Below are 13,688 nucleotides of genomic sequence, written 5' to 3' on the forward strand. Positions count from 1 at the left end.
GCTTTTCAAGACATTAGTATTTCATGACACAACGATCTAACTTAACACTTAACACAATTATGAATAACAATCCTAATGTATTCTATATTTTTTTTAAAAAAAAACAAACATTTTGGTCTACGTTCGATTTTATTTTAATTTTGTTTAAATATACTTTCAACCATTTGAATCTTTATACTTTTAAAAAAATGGTAGATTTAGTTGAGCTTTTCAATTTTTTTTTTTTAAGTTATTTGAGAAAAAAACTAAGTACTTCACACTGAAAATAATTTTTAAAAAAATGACTTTATGAAATAAATTAGTTTTGAGAATCACATGAAATCAACTCTTACAAAACTTATTTTTGGATATTTAATGGTTAATCTGTTCCTAAATTGTATAATATATAAATTACCAAAATACCTTCGCTAGTCCTATATTTCACTTCCACCATGATTGTCATCGGCTACCACCACCCTCCGTCGGCCACCACAAGCAACCTACTCTAGCAAAAATTTTGGTAACCATCTTCGTGTGACAATCACATCCAACCAATTCTAGTGATGATCACCTTCGACGACCATCTTCAAGGACGACGACCACCAACTTTGATTGTAACAACCATTGGTGACTAGCCTTAAGCGACCACGATCGACGGCCTCATCTAACAATCAACTCTAACAATGGGCACATTTGATGCTCAACTCTAACAAACCAACTCAATCGGCTAACTACATCGATTATCTCAAACGACCAACTCCTAACGATTGACTCTATTGACATATTAGATCACGAAAAAAATAAAAGAACAAAAAAAACTTAGGTAATGAAAGTGTTTTTTAAATTATTATTTTGACATTAATATAAACACTTTTAATAAATACCAAACAAAACAATTGTATAAAAAAACACTTTTGAGAAAGTGTAATCAAACACATTAGTGTTGGTTGAATATTGGATTAAAGCAACCTAATTTCCAATCTTAAATGAGTAAGTCTACGTATTTTATCCCTAAACTCACTTTAGTAAATAGGAACTAATTTTAAGAATTTTTTTTATTAATATATTAATTATGGACGAAAGATTGAATCTTCAACTTGAAGAAATATTTTAAAAGTATAAAAACAAAAAGTTCAACCTAAACTAAAATGAAATGAGATTGAAAATAATTTTTTAATAATTTAAAAAAGCAAAGGATAGAAAAGGAGACGAAAAGAAGGGGGGGAAAAAAAAGGAAAAAAAAAAAAAAAAAATGTGGGAAGACAAAGGAATCAAGAGTCGGCGCCCTTGTCTTCGCCGACCAATCATCGCGTCCCTTTCTTCTTCCACAGTCTCACCAACACCAACGCCAACACCAACACTCTCTCTCTTTCTCTCAGTTTTATAAACAAACTCCTTCTCACGTCTTCTCTTTGATTCCTTCCCTTCCCCTTCCCCTTCCCCTTCCCCTTCCCTTTCTTCATTTGGGTCCTTCAGATCCATTGCCAAAGGCTTCTTCCGTCTATTTTTTTCCAATTATTCGGAAGATTTTCCTGCTATCTCTTGCTATTTCGTTTAGATTTCAGGGTTCTTTTTTTCTTTGATTCTTCTCGTTCCGTTTATAGTTATGAGGGGAGCTGTTGAGCAATCCACTCCCGACAGGAACGAGGATGGGGACAAGGAGAAGAAGAAGAAACGCCGATCCAATCGCCGATCTAAGCAAAACGCCTCTCTTTCCACTTCAGGTACTCTTTTCTTTTAACTTGTTTTTGCTTAATTTTAGTTTTATTTCGTCGAATTTTGCTGAGTACTTTTGATGTTGATTTTTCAGATGGGTTTTTTTGTTGCCCAGGGAGATGCTTTTGTGTTTTATTTTTGTTTTCCTCCGAACCCATCTTCCCACTCTTAATATGCTTTAACTTATAAGATATGTTGACCCTTTTGGCAGCATCTTGCAATTCAGTTAATGGAATAACGGGGGAAGCATCCGAGAGCATGGAAAATGGTAGAATAGATGCTAACTTAACATCACCCTCAAATTATTCTTCTTTGACACAACAGGCATATCAGTCGAATCATCCAATAGAGCATGGTCTGACCAGAAGAAATAAGATTGCCTTTAGTTCTTTGCCCCCTCTGCATATTAGTGAAGAAGCAGAGTTATCTGAATCGCAAAATTTGAAGAATCAAAATCTTCATTCATTGGATGATGGTGGTAGGATTATAAAATCATGTCCTGAACAGATTGCCTTTGGTAGGAATTCAGGGATATCTTTAAACCAGCATTCACCTCCTGCTGATGTAACTGAAAATAACTCACAAAGGAAATATTTTCCTTCGCACTGGTCCATGGATGATGTCAATGAAGGATTACAGGTTAGTGTGACATTCTGATTTTGAATGATGACAGGGGAGAGTGCTTTGTCCAAATGATATCAAATTTTCTGATATAATGCACCAATTTCGCTGTTGTTTTCACTTTTGCAGAAAGGGGACATATTTAAAGCTTTATTTCGTGTTAATGCCCACAATAGACTTGAGGTCTGTGTCAAATCTCTTTGGTATATTTTATTGGAAAACCCTTTGATGTATCATGCTCAGAATGTTAGCTACGGAGTATGTTTTTTCAAATATTTCATTGAGTTTTTTTGAATATGATATGTTAATCTTGTAGGCCTACTGTAAAATTGACGGACTACCAGTTGATGTCTTAATCAATGGAATTGCATCTCAGAACAGAGCTGTAAGTGCTCTTTCCTTTACACATACAAGCACACATAAACACATGCCTGCATGCTCTTACTCATGCACAAACTCAAAGTTCGTTGTAGGGTTTTTGTAAGGATTCAAACATTTAGGTTCATTTTTGTGTCAAATGAGCTGTGATTTATGCTTCTTAACTTGGAACATTTGTTCATGCTATTTGCATGTATACTGATGTCCACTCGTCTATGTCCTATATTCTTATCTAGATAGCTAGACATATATACTTCTTGTGTTTGTTTAGGAGATGAGCAATTCAAAAAGGTGCTTGCGTTTAGGTGTAGACACATCAAATAGTTATTTATATTTTATGTTGAATTTTTCTTTATACACTAATGGAATGGGACAATTGGTTAGTTCTGTTGTCTGTTTACCTCCCCACTTTTCATTTGATTGTGTTGATCTTCTGTTGGAAACATCCAATTCGGTGACTTCCCCTTCAAATGAAAATGTAGAAACCTGCGTTCTGGTTACTGTAGAATTGTAAGTAGCACAATCAAAATGTAAAAATGGGGAAATTACCACGATCCATTTTCTTTTTGTGGGGGAGTAGAATTTTTTTTATTGATTTAGATTGACTCTCCTCATCTAGGTGGAAGGAGACATAGTTGCAATCAAGGTGGATCCTTTTACGTCATGGACTAGGATGAAAGGCACTAGTGAGGCCCATAACAATATGCATTCAATGGAAGATGTCAACTTACCTTTTGAGGTGGCTGAAAAGGACTGCCATAATTGTAAAGGCAAGAATAAAGTTGATGCCGATGTTAAGTCTGACAGTTTTAGGAGTTCCTCTTTACCTGATAAGAGGTGTTGTAGTGAGGACAAAGTGTTGGATGGAACTGCTTGTGATGATCTTTTATCAAATTACGAGCAATGTGATGTAAACCAGTCATCGGTTGTGTATCCTTCCCAAGCACATTTTTCCAGTAATCAAGATGATGTGTCTAAGGCAGTCGGGAGGATCTGTGCAGTGATTAATTTGTATCCTGCAAAAAGACCAACTGGCAGGGTTGTAACCATCCTAGAAAAGTCTCGGCTGCGAGAAACTGTTGTTGGCCATCTTAACGTCAAGAAGTTCCTCTCCTTCCAGGAGATTTATGTGAAAGAGAATACAAAATTTTTATCACCATTGCAGAATTGTGGATATGTCCAGTTGATTCCTAATGATGCAAGATTCCCGATAATGATGGTTCTTGCAGAAGATTTACCTGACTGCATTAAGAAGAGATTGGACAATGGTGATTTAACGGTTGAAAGTGAGCTGGTGGCTGCGCGAATTCATGAATGGGTTATAGAGAGTTCAGCTCCACGTGCACAAGTCTTGCATGTTTTAGGACGGGGAAGTGAAGTAGAGTCTCACATTGATGCTATTTTATTTGAAAATGCAATTCGGACGTGTGAATTCTCTCATGATTCACTGTCTTGCATTCCTCATACCCCTTGGAAGATCCCACAAGAGGAACTTCAATGCAGAAGAGATATAAGAAATTTATGTATATTTACTATTGATCCTTCCTCTGCCTCGGATCTTGATGATGCTTTATCGGTTCAAATATTAGCCAATGGCATCTTCAGAGTTGGCATTCATGTTGCTGATGTATCACATTTTGTATTGCCAGGCACTGCCTTGGATAAGGAAGCTCAAATCCGATCAATGAGTGTTTATCTTTTGCAGCGCAAGATACCAATGTTGCCACCATTACTATCTGAGAATATAGGTTCACTTAACCCTGGAGTGGATAGACTTGCGTTTTCATTGTTTTTGGACATAAATAATTGTGGAGATGTTAAAGAGTGTTGGATTGGGCGTACTGTCATATGCTCTTGTTGCAAACTCTCATATGAACAAGCTCAGGATATTATTGATGGATTAATTGATTCTGATAGTTCAAAGATTTTAAGGAATAATTGTCCCCAGTTGCACGGTCAGTTTGCATGGCATGATGTCATTTCATCCGTTAAACTTCTTCATGAAATTTCAAAAACTCTAAAGGAGAAGAGATTTAGAGATGGGGCTTTGCGGCTTGAGAATTCCAAAATAATTTTTTTATATGATGAATGTGGAATTCCATATGATAGTACGTTTTATGAGCAGAAGGATTCAAATTTTCTTGTTGAGGAGTTCATGCTTTTGGCAAACACGACTGTTGCCGAAGTTATATCCAGGACTTTTCCCGACAGTGCATTATTGAGAAGGCATCCAGATCCTATATTGAGGAAACTCAGAGAATTTGAATCATTTTGTTCTAGGCATGGTTTTGAACTGGACACATCCTCTTCAGTCCAGTTCCAACAGTCACTAGAGCAGATAAGGATAAAACTTCATGACGATCCTTTGCTGTTCGATATTCTCACATCCTATGCTACAAGGCCCATGCAATTAGCAACTTATTTCTGTAGTGGAGAGTTAAAAGATGGTGAAAAGGGGAGTCATTATGCACTGGCTGTCCCATTGTACACACATTTCACTTCACCATTGCGACGGTATCCTGATATTGTGGTCCATCGCACACTGGCAGCAGCAATTGAGGCTGAGATGTTGTATTTAAAGCACCGAGGAATCATACAGAAAGTTAATAGTGATGAGCAGATGAGATGTTTTACTGGCATTTCTTTTGACAAAGATGCTGCTGACTCCTTAGAAGGTAGAGAAGCATTATCATCTGCGGCATTGAGGCATGGTGTTCCATGCTCGAAATTACTTTCAGATGTTGCTGTGCACTGCAATAACAGAAAATTGGCTAGCAAGCATGTTGCGGATGGTTGTGAGAAGCTCTACATGTGGGCTCTTTTAAAGAAAAAAAAGGTATTCTTTTATACCTTCTTCTGATATAATTTGTTCACCATCTTTGTGAAACGCTCTTTTTCATTTCCTCTAGGTGGGTTCTTTCTCTAAACTGGTTCAGTGATCAATTGCTATTTTGTTTCAAAATGTGAGAGTTATTACATTTGAATTGCTTATGCTACGCTTGATGAAGTACCGACTTTTGTGGATTTCTTTTATTACTTAGTTTGCAGTCCAGCACCCTTCCTTTGTGATTCTGATTCTCCCCCCAACCCAAAAAAAATGATCCCGTCCATTATTGTATGATCATGATGTAACAATAACCTAAATTCTCTGTTATGTTCTATATCATAAAATTCTTCCACAGGTGGTATTTGTTGTGTTCTTTCCACACTGTCATAGGAGTTCTACTTTTCCTTGTTAAACTAGCTTTTAGAAGATGACGCTAATATTACCATTGTTTTTCTTTGTCCTATAAGTATTAACTTTCAGTGGATGATTGATTCATCTGTGGCCTCTTCTTTATATTCGCAGATTTTGTTCTCAGATGCAAGGGTGTTGGGCCTTGGTCCAAGATTTATGTCTGTGTACATACAGAAGCTGGCTGTGAGTGTTCTTTGCTGTATTCTCTTTTCAATGTCTGAACTGGTATCTATTATTTTCTTTTGTTTTGATTATTTTCTCATGGCATATGATATCAGATTGAGCGAAGAATATATTACGATGAAGTTGAAGGTTTGGCAGTTGAATGGCTTGATACTACATCTACATTGGTGCTTAGTTTTTTTGGTACTAGGCGCTCGCATAGGAATAGAGGTTCAATTAAGTGGAAGGCATTGGAAGATGTTGCACTAATTATTTCTCCTTGCGACCAGAATATTAAACAGAGGACGCTGGGAGTGAGTCCTAGTGAGTTGGGTGGAGCAACCACAGGGGGTTCTGCTGTGGAACAGGAGTCCAATTTGAAATCTCATGTTTCAGATACTGGAGTTGACCCTGCAGTTTTCCCCCTCACAGTAAGGCTCCTTTCAACGATACCAGTAGCACTTCATGCCGTTGGTGGGGATGATGGACCCATCGACATCGGGGTTAGGCTATATATGAGCTCATATTTAAGGTAATATATGATGTTTGATGTGGCAAATCATTTGTTGCCATTCAACTGCTCCTTCAGAATGTGATATAATGACACATACAGTTCTTTTTTTTGCTTTTCTGGAAATTGCCTTGCTCTGTTGTAGATAAGAAACCAGTGCAAGGCAATAGGGTTTTAGTTACTGTGGTGTAAAATCTTGCTGAATCTTCATTAAGTAGTGAAGACGACATGATCGATCTGGTGGAGAGTTGTAGATAAAAGATGGAGAAAGCAATGCAATGTGGCTTCAGCTCTAATTGCTTTTTAGTTGTGTAGGAGGAAAAAAAAAAAAAAAGAAAAGAAGGAAGCTGGTTTCTGGAGAAGGCCTTAGTTTTTTGTCGGCCAGTTCCATTCACTTAAACTGTTTTGTGATTACGCTTGTTGCTTGAAACATCCCACCCATCAGCAACCCAGCTTCAGACTAAACATAATGTTATCTCTTCTCATATGTTCTTTGTTTGCAGCCCAATCAAGGTTTTTTTTTGGTCGTTGGGCGGCTCTAAAACTAGGTTGTATTTGACTGATACCTCTTTAGCTGCTGTTTGAATACATGTTTCCTTATATTGAGTCATTGATGTTCATTTTACTGCAGGCATTTCGCCTTCTGTTCTTTTGTTTGATTGTACCTTTTAGACTGAATAATGATGTAAAACATCTTCTACGATTGCTCAACTCTCATTTTGTTAAATTGTTGAGAAAAATAAGTTGAAATGATTATGTTAGCTCGTTTAAGTTTGGCTTTTGTTTCAACTAGTTTTTTATAGTGAGTGAGAACTTGTATGCCATATTTTGCTATGACAGACCTCAGATGAATGAAGGCTAAATTGGATGATTATAATGGGTTAGAAGATAATCCATCTAATTTTATTTTTCACATGTTATAAATTAGGCTAATAACTAATCACCCATTTTGTTTAAAAAAAGATTACAATAATAATAGACAACTATGGAAGTTAGTTAAAAAAGTGGAGTTGGAAACTTTTTAATTGAAGGTTTCAACTCTTAACTACATCTGATGTAGTTAAGGCATATGTCACATATTAGTTTGAATGTTTTCACTCTTGGAGAATTGATGTCGTTTACTCCGGTGTTTTAAAAAGATGAAAGACGGTCTTTTGTCATTGTCAGAATCCATTAGAAGCATGTCAATTATTTAAAATGTCACTCATGCACCATTACTGAGGGCTCAAAGTGTGAGTGAGAGAGTGAGGAGGACGAGTGAGAGTAGAAGGGAGAAAAGCTTTAGGTTGTGAGAGTACTATTACATTAGATTAGTCAAGAGCGAGTGCAAAGGATAGAGAGGAAGAGTTCTAACGTGTGAGAGTACTATTGTACGAATGACTTTAATTTCACATATTAAAATTCTAAGAAGTAATATAGATAATCAATCAACGTGTTCGTTTAGGGTATAAACAACATCATAATCGCGAAATTGAGGTAATCCCAAAAGAAAAAAAAAATTGAAACCTTTCTAGTAAACATTGAACTAGTTTAGGGCATAATGCAAAAAGAGAGGGAAAAGGGAAAAAAAAAAACAAAAAAAAAAAAGACCGTAATTTCTGTTTGGGGGTAGGCTCGAATAGGTGATGTGGGAAGGGCGGGCTCCAGTTCGAAGGGTTCAGTCGAAGGATTCCGATCTCTGTCGTCGATCCGATTTGAAGAAACAGAGAGACAGTCTCAGATGCGAGGAACTGGAGGACCTCTTCTATGCATAGGCGATCTTCTGTGCGATGTCGGAGAAGAAGAAGCCGGAGGAACAAAGGGATCAAATGAAACCCCCAAATCAATTCCATCGCCATCTTCTTCCTCTGCTTCTGTTTCCACTCTTTTCGACGTATCTGAATCCCCCGATCTCCCCAAACTCTTCCAGGTTTCCTCCTCATCCTTTGATTTTCATTTCTTCTTTAATTGACGCTTCCGATTCTCGATTTTCCCTTTTCTTCACTAACTCTGCTAATTGAATGATTTTCGTTCTGCGAATGTGATTTCCAACGACTTTACCTATTTTGCTTTATTTTTATTTCCTGTTCCAAACATCATAGCTGCAAGATTTTGACCCTACCCATCTTCTTCTTCAGGAAAATTACGACCAATTGAACAAAGTATTCGATGATAATGATCATTCCTGGACTGCTTTGACATTGAAGGTAGGTTGTTTCTTGTGTTGGACATTGATTAATACAGTGATATGAAATGATGTCTGTAGCTTTTGGGTCTGAACTTTACTTTTTTGCTTCATGTCCTTTGATTTGAAGAACTGCTTGGTGTTTGAGGAAATGGTTTATTTCCTTATATATGACTGTATTTTGGGGCATTTTCAGATGTGCAATGCTCTTGATACTGCTACTAAGTTGGTTGAATCAACCAATTCAAATTCGAGATTTTTGTTGGAGAAGATTGTGGAGCTTGAACGTGTTTTGGAAAAGGGAGATTCCACAAGAGAAGCAGCCATGGCTATCCAAACCAGTTATAGCGAACAAGTTGCTCATGACTCTATTTCTCCTCGGAATGAAGGTTAGCACAGGCTTATACACTGCGGTTTTCTCATTATTGAAGCATGATAGAAATATTATATTTAGTAATACTTGTTTGAGTAATTTTCCTTGTTCACAGCTTTGATTCATGCACTTGTTTTTCTTATGATGTAGTGTGTGGTTGAGGGAATTTTGATTTTTAATTATTTGTAATCATATTTTGATTGGATTAGAATTAGTAGTTCAAGTGAATAAAATAAGGTTTATATTGTATTTTGGTCCTTAACTTTTAAGTTTATTTTATTATGCTTCCTGAACTTCCAAATATAACTTATAAAAGTTTGTTCCATTTGGTGCTAAATTTTAAAAATGTCCATTTTAGTTTTGAAACTTTTTTTTTTAAAAAAAAATTGCTCTTTACTTTTAGTCTAATTTTAATAGAATAATGGTGTAGCTTATGTGTGCTAACATGTTAATAAGAGCATGATTTTCAAGTTAAGTAAGCTAGGAACGAAAATTGTGCAAAGTGGATTTAAGGTAGAAAAGTTACCTAACAAGAATAAAAAAGATTGTTTCTTAAAAGTTTAGGGACTAAAATAGACTGATTGAAAGTTTAAGGAACAAAATGTAGTGAACTCGAAAGTGTAAGGACTCATTTTGAAAGTTTAAAGACCAAACACTTATCGATCCCAGAGTGCGGTTAATCAGCTTATTCTAGTGAACAAAGAAACCCCATGGGTGGGGGCCAACAATCAAAAGGGGGTGGGCTTGGTTACCTCATTGTTCTTAAAGTCTCCTCGAGTAGTATATTCTAAAATTTTAAAAAAAAATCACCTAACACCCTCTTATGGATTGAGTTACATAGTGCCACCCAGGTGAATAGAATAAACTTGAAAGTTGATGGATGAAAATGAAATTTAAATCCTAATAAAACAATAGAATGTATTTAACATATGGGGTTCAAAGTTTTGTCGATAGGACATTGTTAAAAATTTGTTGAGTATTGTTATTTTATTTATCTCTGGTTTCTCATTGGAAAAGAAAATGTAGATTAGGTTGCTAACCATTGTTGGTTGTAAGTAAAAAAAAAAAATTGAAGTTTCATATGAAGTTTGATCTGTGAGGAGTAATACTTTGTTACCAAAGAAAAATACGTGCATCTGGGGCATACTCATTTTTTTTGGTTACCAAATGAATACTTCAAACGATTTTGTTTTGTTTTGTTTTTTGTTTTTTTGTTTTTTTTTGGGGGGTTTAAAAAAAAGCTAACAGACTCAACTTTCTACAAATCTATAATGTCTAATGTAGGCTCTTTAGTTATTAGTAACCAATATTAATATTTGGTTGCCTTAAATTTATCCTTTCATTGCAAGTTTTTGAAATAAGGTTTTTAACATTTTAAGGATGACTTTATTACATATATAACAGGTCCCCATTTGTTACTTCTCACTGTTTAGAGCACCTGTCTCGATTTGTAAGGGCATTGAAAAACTTATGAGAGACTTCCTTTAGGAAGGGGGGGAGGAACGAACAGGACCTCACTTGGTTAGTTGGGACATTGTGGGGAAACCTGTGAATCGGGGGGTTTAGAGATCAGAAATTTAAGGTTACGCAAAAAAGCCTTGTTGGCTAAATGGCTTTTGGTGGTCCTCCTTTGAACCTGACTCCTCATGGCGGAAAATTATTGTGAGCAAGCATGGCCCTCACCCCTTTGAGTGGATGGTGGAAGGGGTCAAAGACACATTCCGAAAGCTGTAGAGAGATATTTCTTCTCATCTCGGGCTTTTGTCCCATCTTGTTTTCTGTGTTGTGGGAGATGACAAGGATACATATTTTTGGGAAGAACTTTGGGTGGGGGATAAACCTCTTTCTTCTGCGTTCCCTTGATCATATCATTTGTCCTTAAAAAATTGTAGGGTGTTGGATTTTTTGGTTTGGGTGGGGAGCTGGAATTCCTTCTCTTTTGGTTTCCGTCGGTCTTTGTTCAATAGGGAAATGACGGAGGTGACCTCTCTTCTTTCCTTGATTGAGGATTTTGACTTAGACTTGGGAGGAAGGATGTGCATGTGTGGAATCCTTCCCCTAGGAGGGATTCTCTTGCAAGTCTCTCTTTAGGGTTTTCTTGGATCCTTTTCCTGTGGGTGAGTTAGTCTTTGATGTTTTATGGAGGATTAAGATTCCTAAGAAAGTTAAAGTTCTTTTCCTGGCAAGTTTTTCTTGGCCGTGTGAACATGATAGAAAGACTCTTGAGAAAGATGCCTTAGCTTATGGGTCCTTGTGTTGCATCTTTTGTTGGAAGGCTGAGGAAAACCTTGATCACCTTTTCTGGGAGTGTCAGTTCGCAAGATCTGTGTGGAATGATTTTTTTCGTCAAAAGTTTGATTTTGCGCTCGCTCGTCAGGAGGATGTTCGTTTCTAAATTGGGAAGTTCCTCCCCATTCGTCTTTCAAAGAGAAAGGTTGTTTTCTTTGGCTTATAGGGGTGTGTGCTCTTTTGCGGGATCTTTGGAGGGAGTGGAATAGCAGAGTGTTTCATGGTAGGGAGAGACCCCCGTGAGGTTTGGTCCTTGGTGAAATTTCATGTTTGTTTGTAGGCTTTGGTTTCAAAGACTTTTGTAATTATTCCCTATGAAATATTTCTCTTAGTTGAGCCATTTCTCTATGGGCTCTGTGACCATGGTTTTTTGTATGCCCTTGTATTCTTTCATTTTCACACTTTTCCCAATTTGAAAAAGTAAGGCATCGTCTAAAAATCATTTGGTTTTGTTTCATACCATTTCATTGTGTATTTTTTTAGTTTTTGATTTTTGAAAATTAAGCTTATAAATGCTAATTCTACTTGTAAGTTTCTATATAACTTTAGAAAAACTCAACTAAATTTTGAAAATTACAAAAAATAATTTTTGTTTTTAGAATTTAATTAAGAAATCACTGGTGTCTATCACAAATATGAAAACCATAATTACAAATATGAAAACCATAATTGAAGGATGGAGAGAAAAGGAGTATAAGTCTTCTAAAAAAGAGAAGAAAAAAACGAAATCCTTATCAAATGGAGTTTTGATTTTTTGTTTTTGAAAATTGTATTTTTCTAACAATTTTCTTAATATGAATTCTTGGTCAAATTTTAAAAACAAAACAAATTTTAGAAAATTATATATTTTAGGTTTCAAAATATGGCTTGGATTTTGAAAGTACTCATCAAAACCGCAGGGGTTGTAAACTTTATTTTCTAAAATTAGAAATTGAAAGTAAAATGATTGATGATTATCAACAGGATGTAAAGAAGTTATTGGGCCTGAAATAATAATTTGGGCTTCAAAACCGCACCCATAACAGCAATATTCAATCAACATTACCCTTTTTTGGGCTGGACCTTGGACTTTGACGTGGGCCTCTCTTAATTCAGTAGACCATTCGTCCCTAAGAATGTTTTTTTAAAAAAAAAAATTTATTTTTTTTGTGTGAGATAGGAAACTTAAACTTCTAACGATAGTATAAACTTTATAACAGTTGAATTATGGCCACTTATTGATGGATTTATGAAATTGGGAAATTTTCATAGGTATCCCTAAACAATATATTGATTTTCATTATGTCGGAATCATTTTCATTCTTTTCGATATTACCTCATACTGAAATAAGTTCAAATATGCGAGATTTAAGGTGTGTTTGGAATATTTTTTTTCAAGTGTTTAATTTAAAAAATAAGTCGTTTTAGAAAAAAATGAAGTGTTTGTTAACCACTAAAAATAGCTTTTGAAGTGTTTTTTAAATAGTTTTGATTAAAAAATTTTAAATAAAAATGAGTTTTCTGAAAAATACTTTTTCTTTGGTCAATCCAAATGGACTTTTAATACTTTACCATCATAACTGATCATGTCCAGGTACAGATTCATGAAGAGTTCAGAAGGAATATGTGTCCCTCAACTTGCAAATATATATACTATTGAAATAAAGGTTGTTTAATTCACTGCGTCTTTTGTTATCAACAATGTTACAACTATTTAGAACACATTGAGAACAAACACAAAGAAGGCAAGATAAGAATAGAACAAAGTGTTTGGTAATCAAGTTCGGTGCAATATATCACAAACTTTTAAGGACAGTGTGTCTAAGAGATATAAACATTGTATTTATTTGTAAAAAACAAAGATTACAGTGACCCACAAAGAACTTAGTTTTTTAGATAACCACCTAGGCTTTCTCTAGATGTGAGACTACTTCTCAATAGAATTTAAACTCCCTCTAAGTACGTAGATATTAGTGAAGAAACATTTAAGCTCCTTCTAAATGTGAGACTCCCTCTTACCAAGACTTTATCTTTCCTGCTTCAAGTAAAGAATATTCCTCTTAATGATCTTAGGTTTCCTTTAAGATTGAGAATTCCTTCTCAATATGCAATGGGCCGACTCAACAAGTACTTGAGATAGATTGACGAACGTAGCAGTATAACCTTAGCACGTAAGAGTAACACACTTGTGATTTGTTTGCCCAAGTACACGAACAACAATTACAATATTTCTTTCAAAATTACTAATCCAGAACTGGATGTCGTAACCCCTTAAATA

General features: G+C 35.6%; 2 protein-coding genes across 4 annotated transcripts; both read left to right on the forward strand.

Annotated features, from left to right (window-relative positions):
- The first annotated feature begins 1,204 nt into the window (after positions 1-1,204).
- Positions 1,205-7,316, forward strand: LOC120076465 (DIS3-like exonuclease 2). Of its 2 annotated transcripts, none has more exons than XM_039030302.1 (7): positions 1,205-1,703; positions 1,790-2,334; positions 2,446-2,499; positions 2,633-2,701; positions 3,314-5,530; positions 6,044-6,115; positions 6,211-7,316. In XM_039030302.1, the coding sequence occupies exons 2-7, from the start codon at positions 1,888-1,890 to the stop codon at positions 6,628-6,630; spliced, it is 3,279 nt and encodes a 1,092-aa protein (XP_038886230.1). In that variant the 5' UTR covers positions 1,205-1,703; positions 1,790-1,887; the 3' UTR covers positions 6,631-7,316. The 2 variants fall into 2 exon arrangements, with proteins under 2 accessions (XP_038886230.1, XP_038886229.1); XM_039030301.1 differs by having other exon boundaries at positions 1,907-2,334.
- An 837-nt stretch (positions 7,317-8,153) lies between these two features.
- LOC120076466 lies at positions 8,154-13,223 on the forward strand. Of its 2 annotated transcripts, none has more exons than XM_039030303.1 (4): positions 8,154-8,514; positions 8,723-8,791; positions 8,966-9,158; positions 10,547-11,862. In XM_039030303.1, the coding sequence occupies exons 1-4, from the start codon at positions 8,326-8,328 to the stop codon at positions 10,573-10,575; spliced, it is 480 nt and encodes a 159-aa protein (XP_038886231.1). In that variant the 5' UTR covers positions 8,154-8,325; the 3' UTR covers positions 10,576-11,862. The 2 variants fall into 2 exon arrangements, with proteins under 2 accessions (XP_038886231.1, XP_038886232.1); XM_039030304.1 differs by lacking the exon at positions 10,547-11,862 and adding an exon at positions 13,005-13,223 and having other exon boundaries at positions 8,155-8,514.
- The last annotated feature ends 465 nt before the right edge of the window (positions 13,224-13,688 follow it).

This window comes from Benincasa hispida, chromosome 4 (genome assembly GCF_009727055.1).
Source record: "Benincasa hispida cultivar B227 chromosome 4, ASM972705v1, whole genome shotgun sequence".
Classification (NCBI taxonomy): Eukaryota; Viridiplantae; Streptophyta; class Magnoliopsida; order Cucurbitales; family Cucurbitaceae; genus Benincasa; species Benincasa hispida.

Bases quoted from the DNA above. Each gene is read 5' to 3' on its own strand.
- LOC120076465 (XM_039030301.1), top strand. From the start codon at position 1,586: ATGAGGGGAGCTGTTGAGCAATCCACTCCCGACAGGAACGAGGATGGG. The intron at 1,704-1,906 runs GTACTCTTTTCT...CCCTTTTGGCAG, and splicing joins CGCCTCTCTTTCCACTTCAG to CATCTTGCAATTCAGTTAAT. The intron at 2,335-2,445 runs GTTAGTGTGACA...TCACTTTTGCAG, and splicing joins ATGTCAATGAAGGATTACAG to AAAGGGGACATATTTAAAGC.
- LOC120076466 (XM_039030303.1), top strand. From the start codon at position 8,326: ATGCGAGGAACTGGAGGACCTCTTCTATGCATAGGCGATCTTCTGTGC. The intron at 8,792-8,965 runs GTAGGTTGTTTC...GGGCATTTTCAG, and splicing joins GGACTGCTTTGACATTGAAG to ATGTGCAATGCTCTTGATAC. The intron at 9,159-10,546 runs GTTAGCACAGGC...CATATATAACAG, and splicing joins TATTTCTCCTCGGAATGAAG to GTCCCCATTTGTTACTTCTC.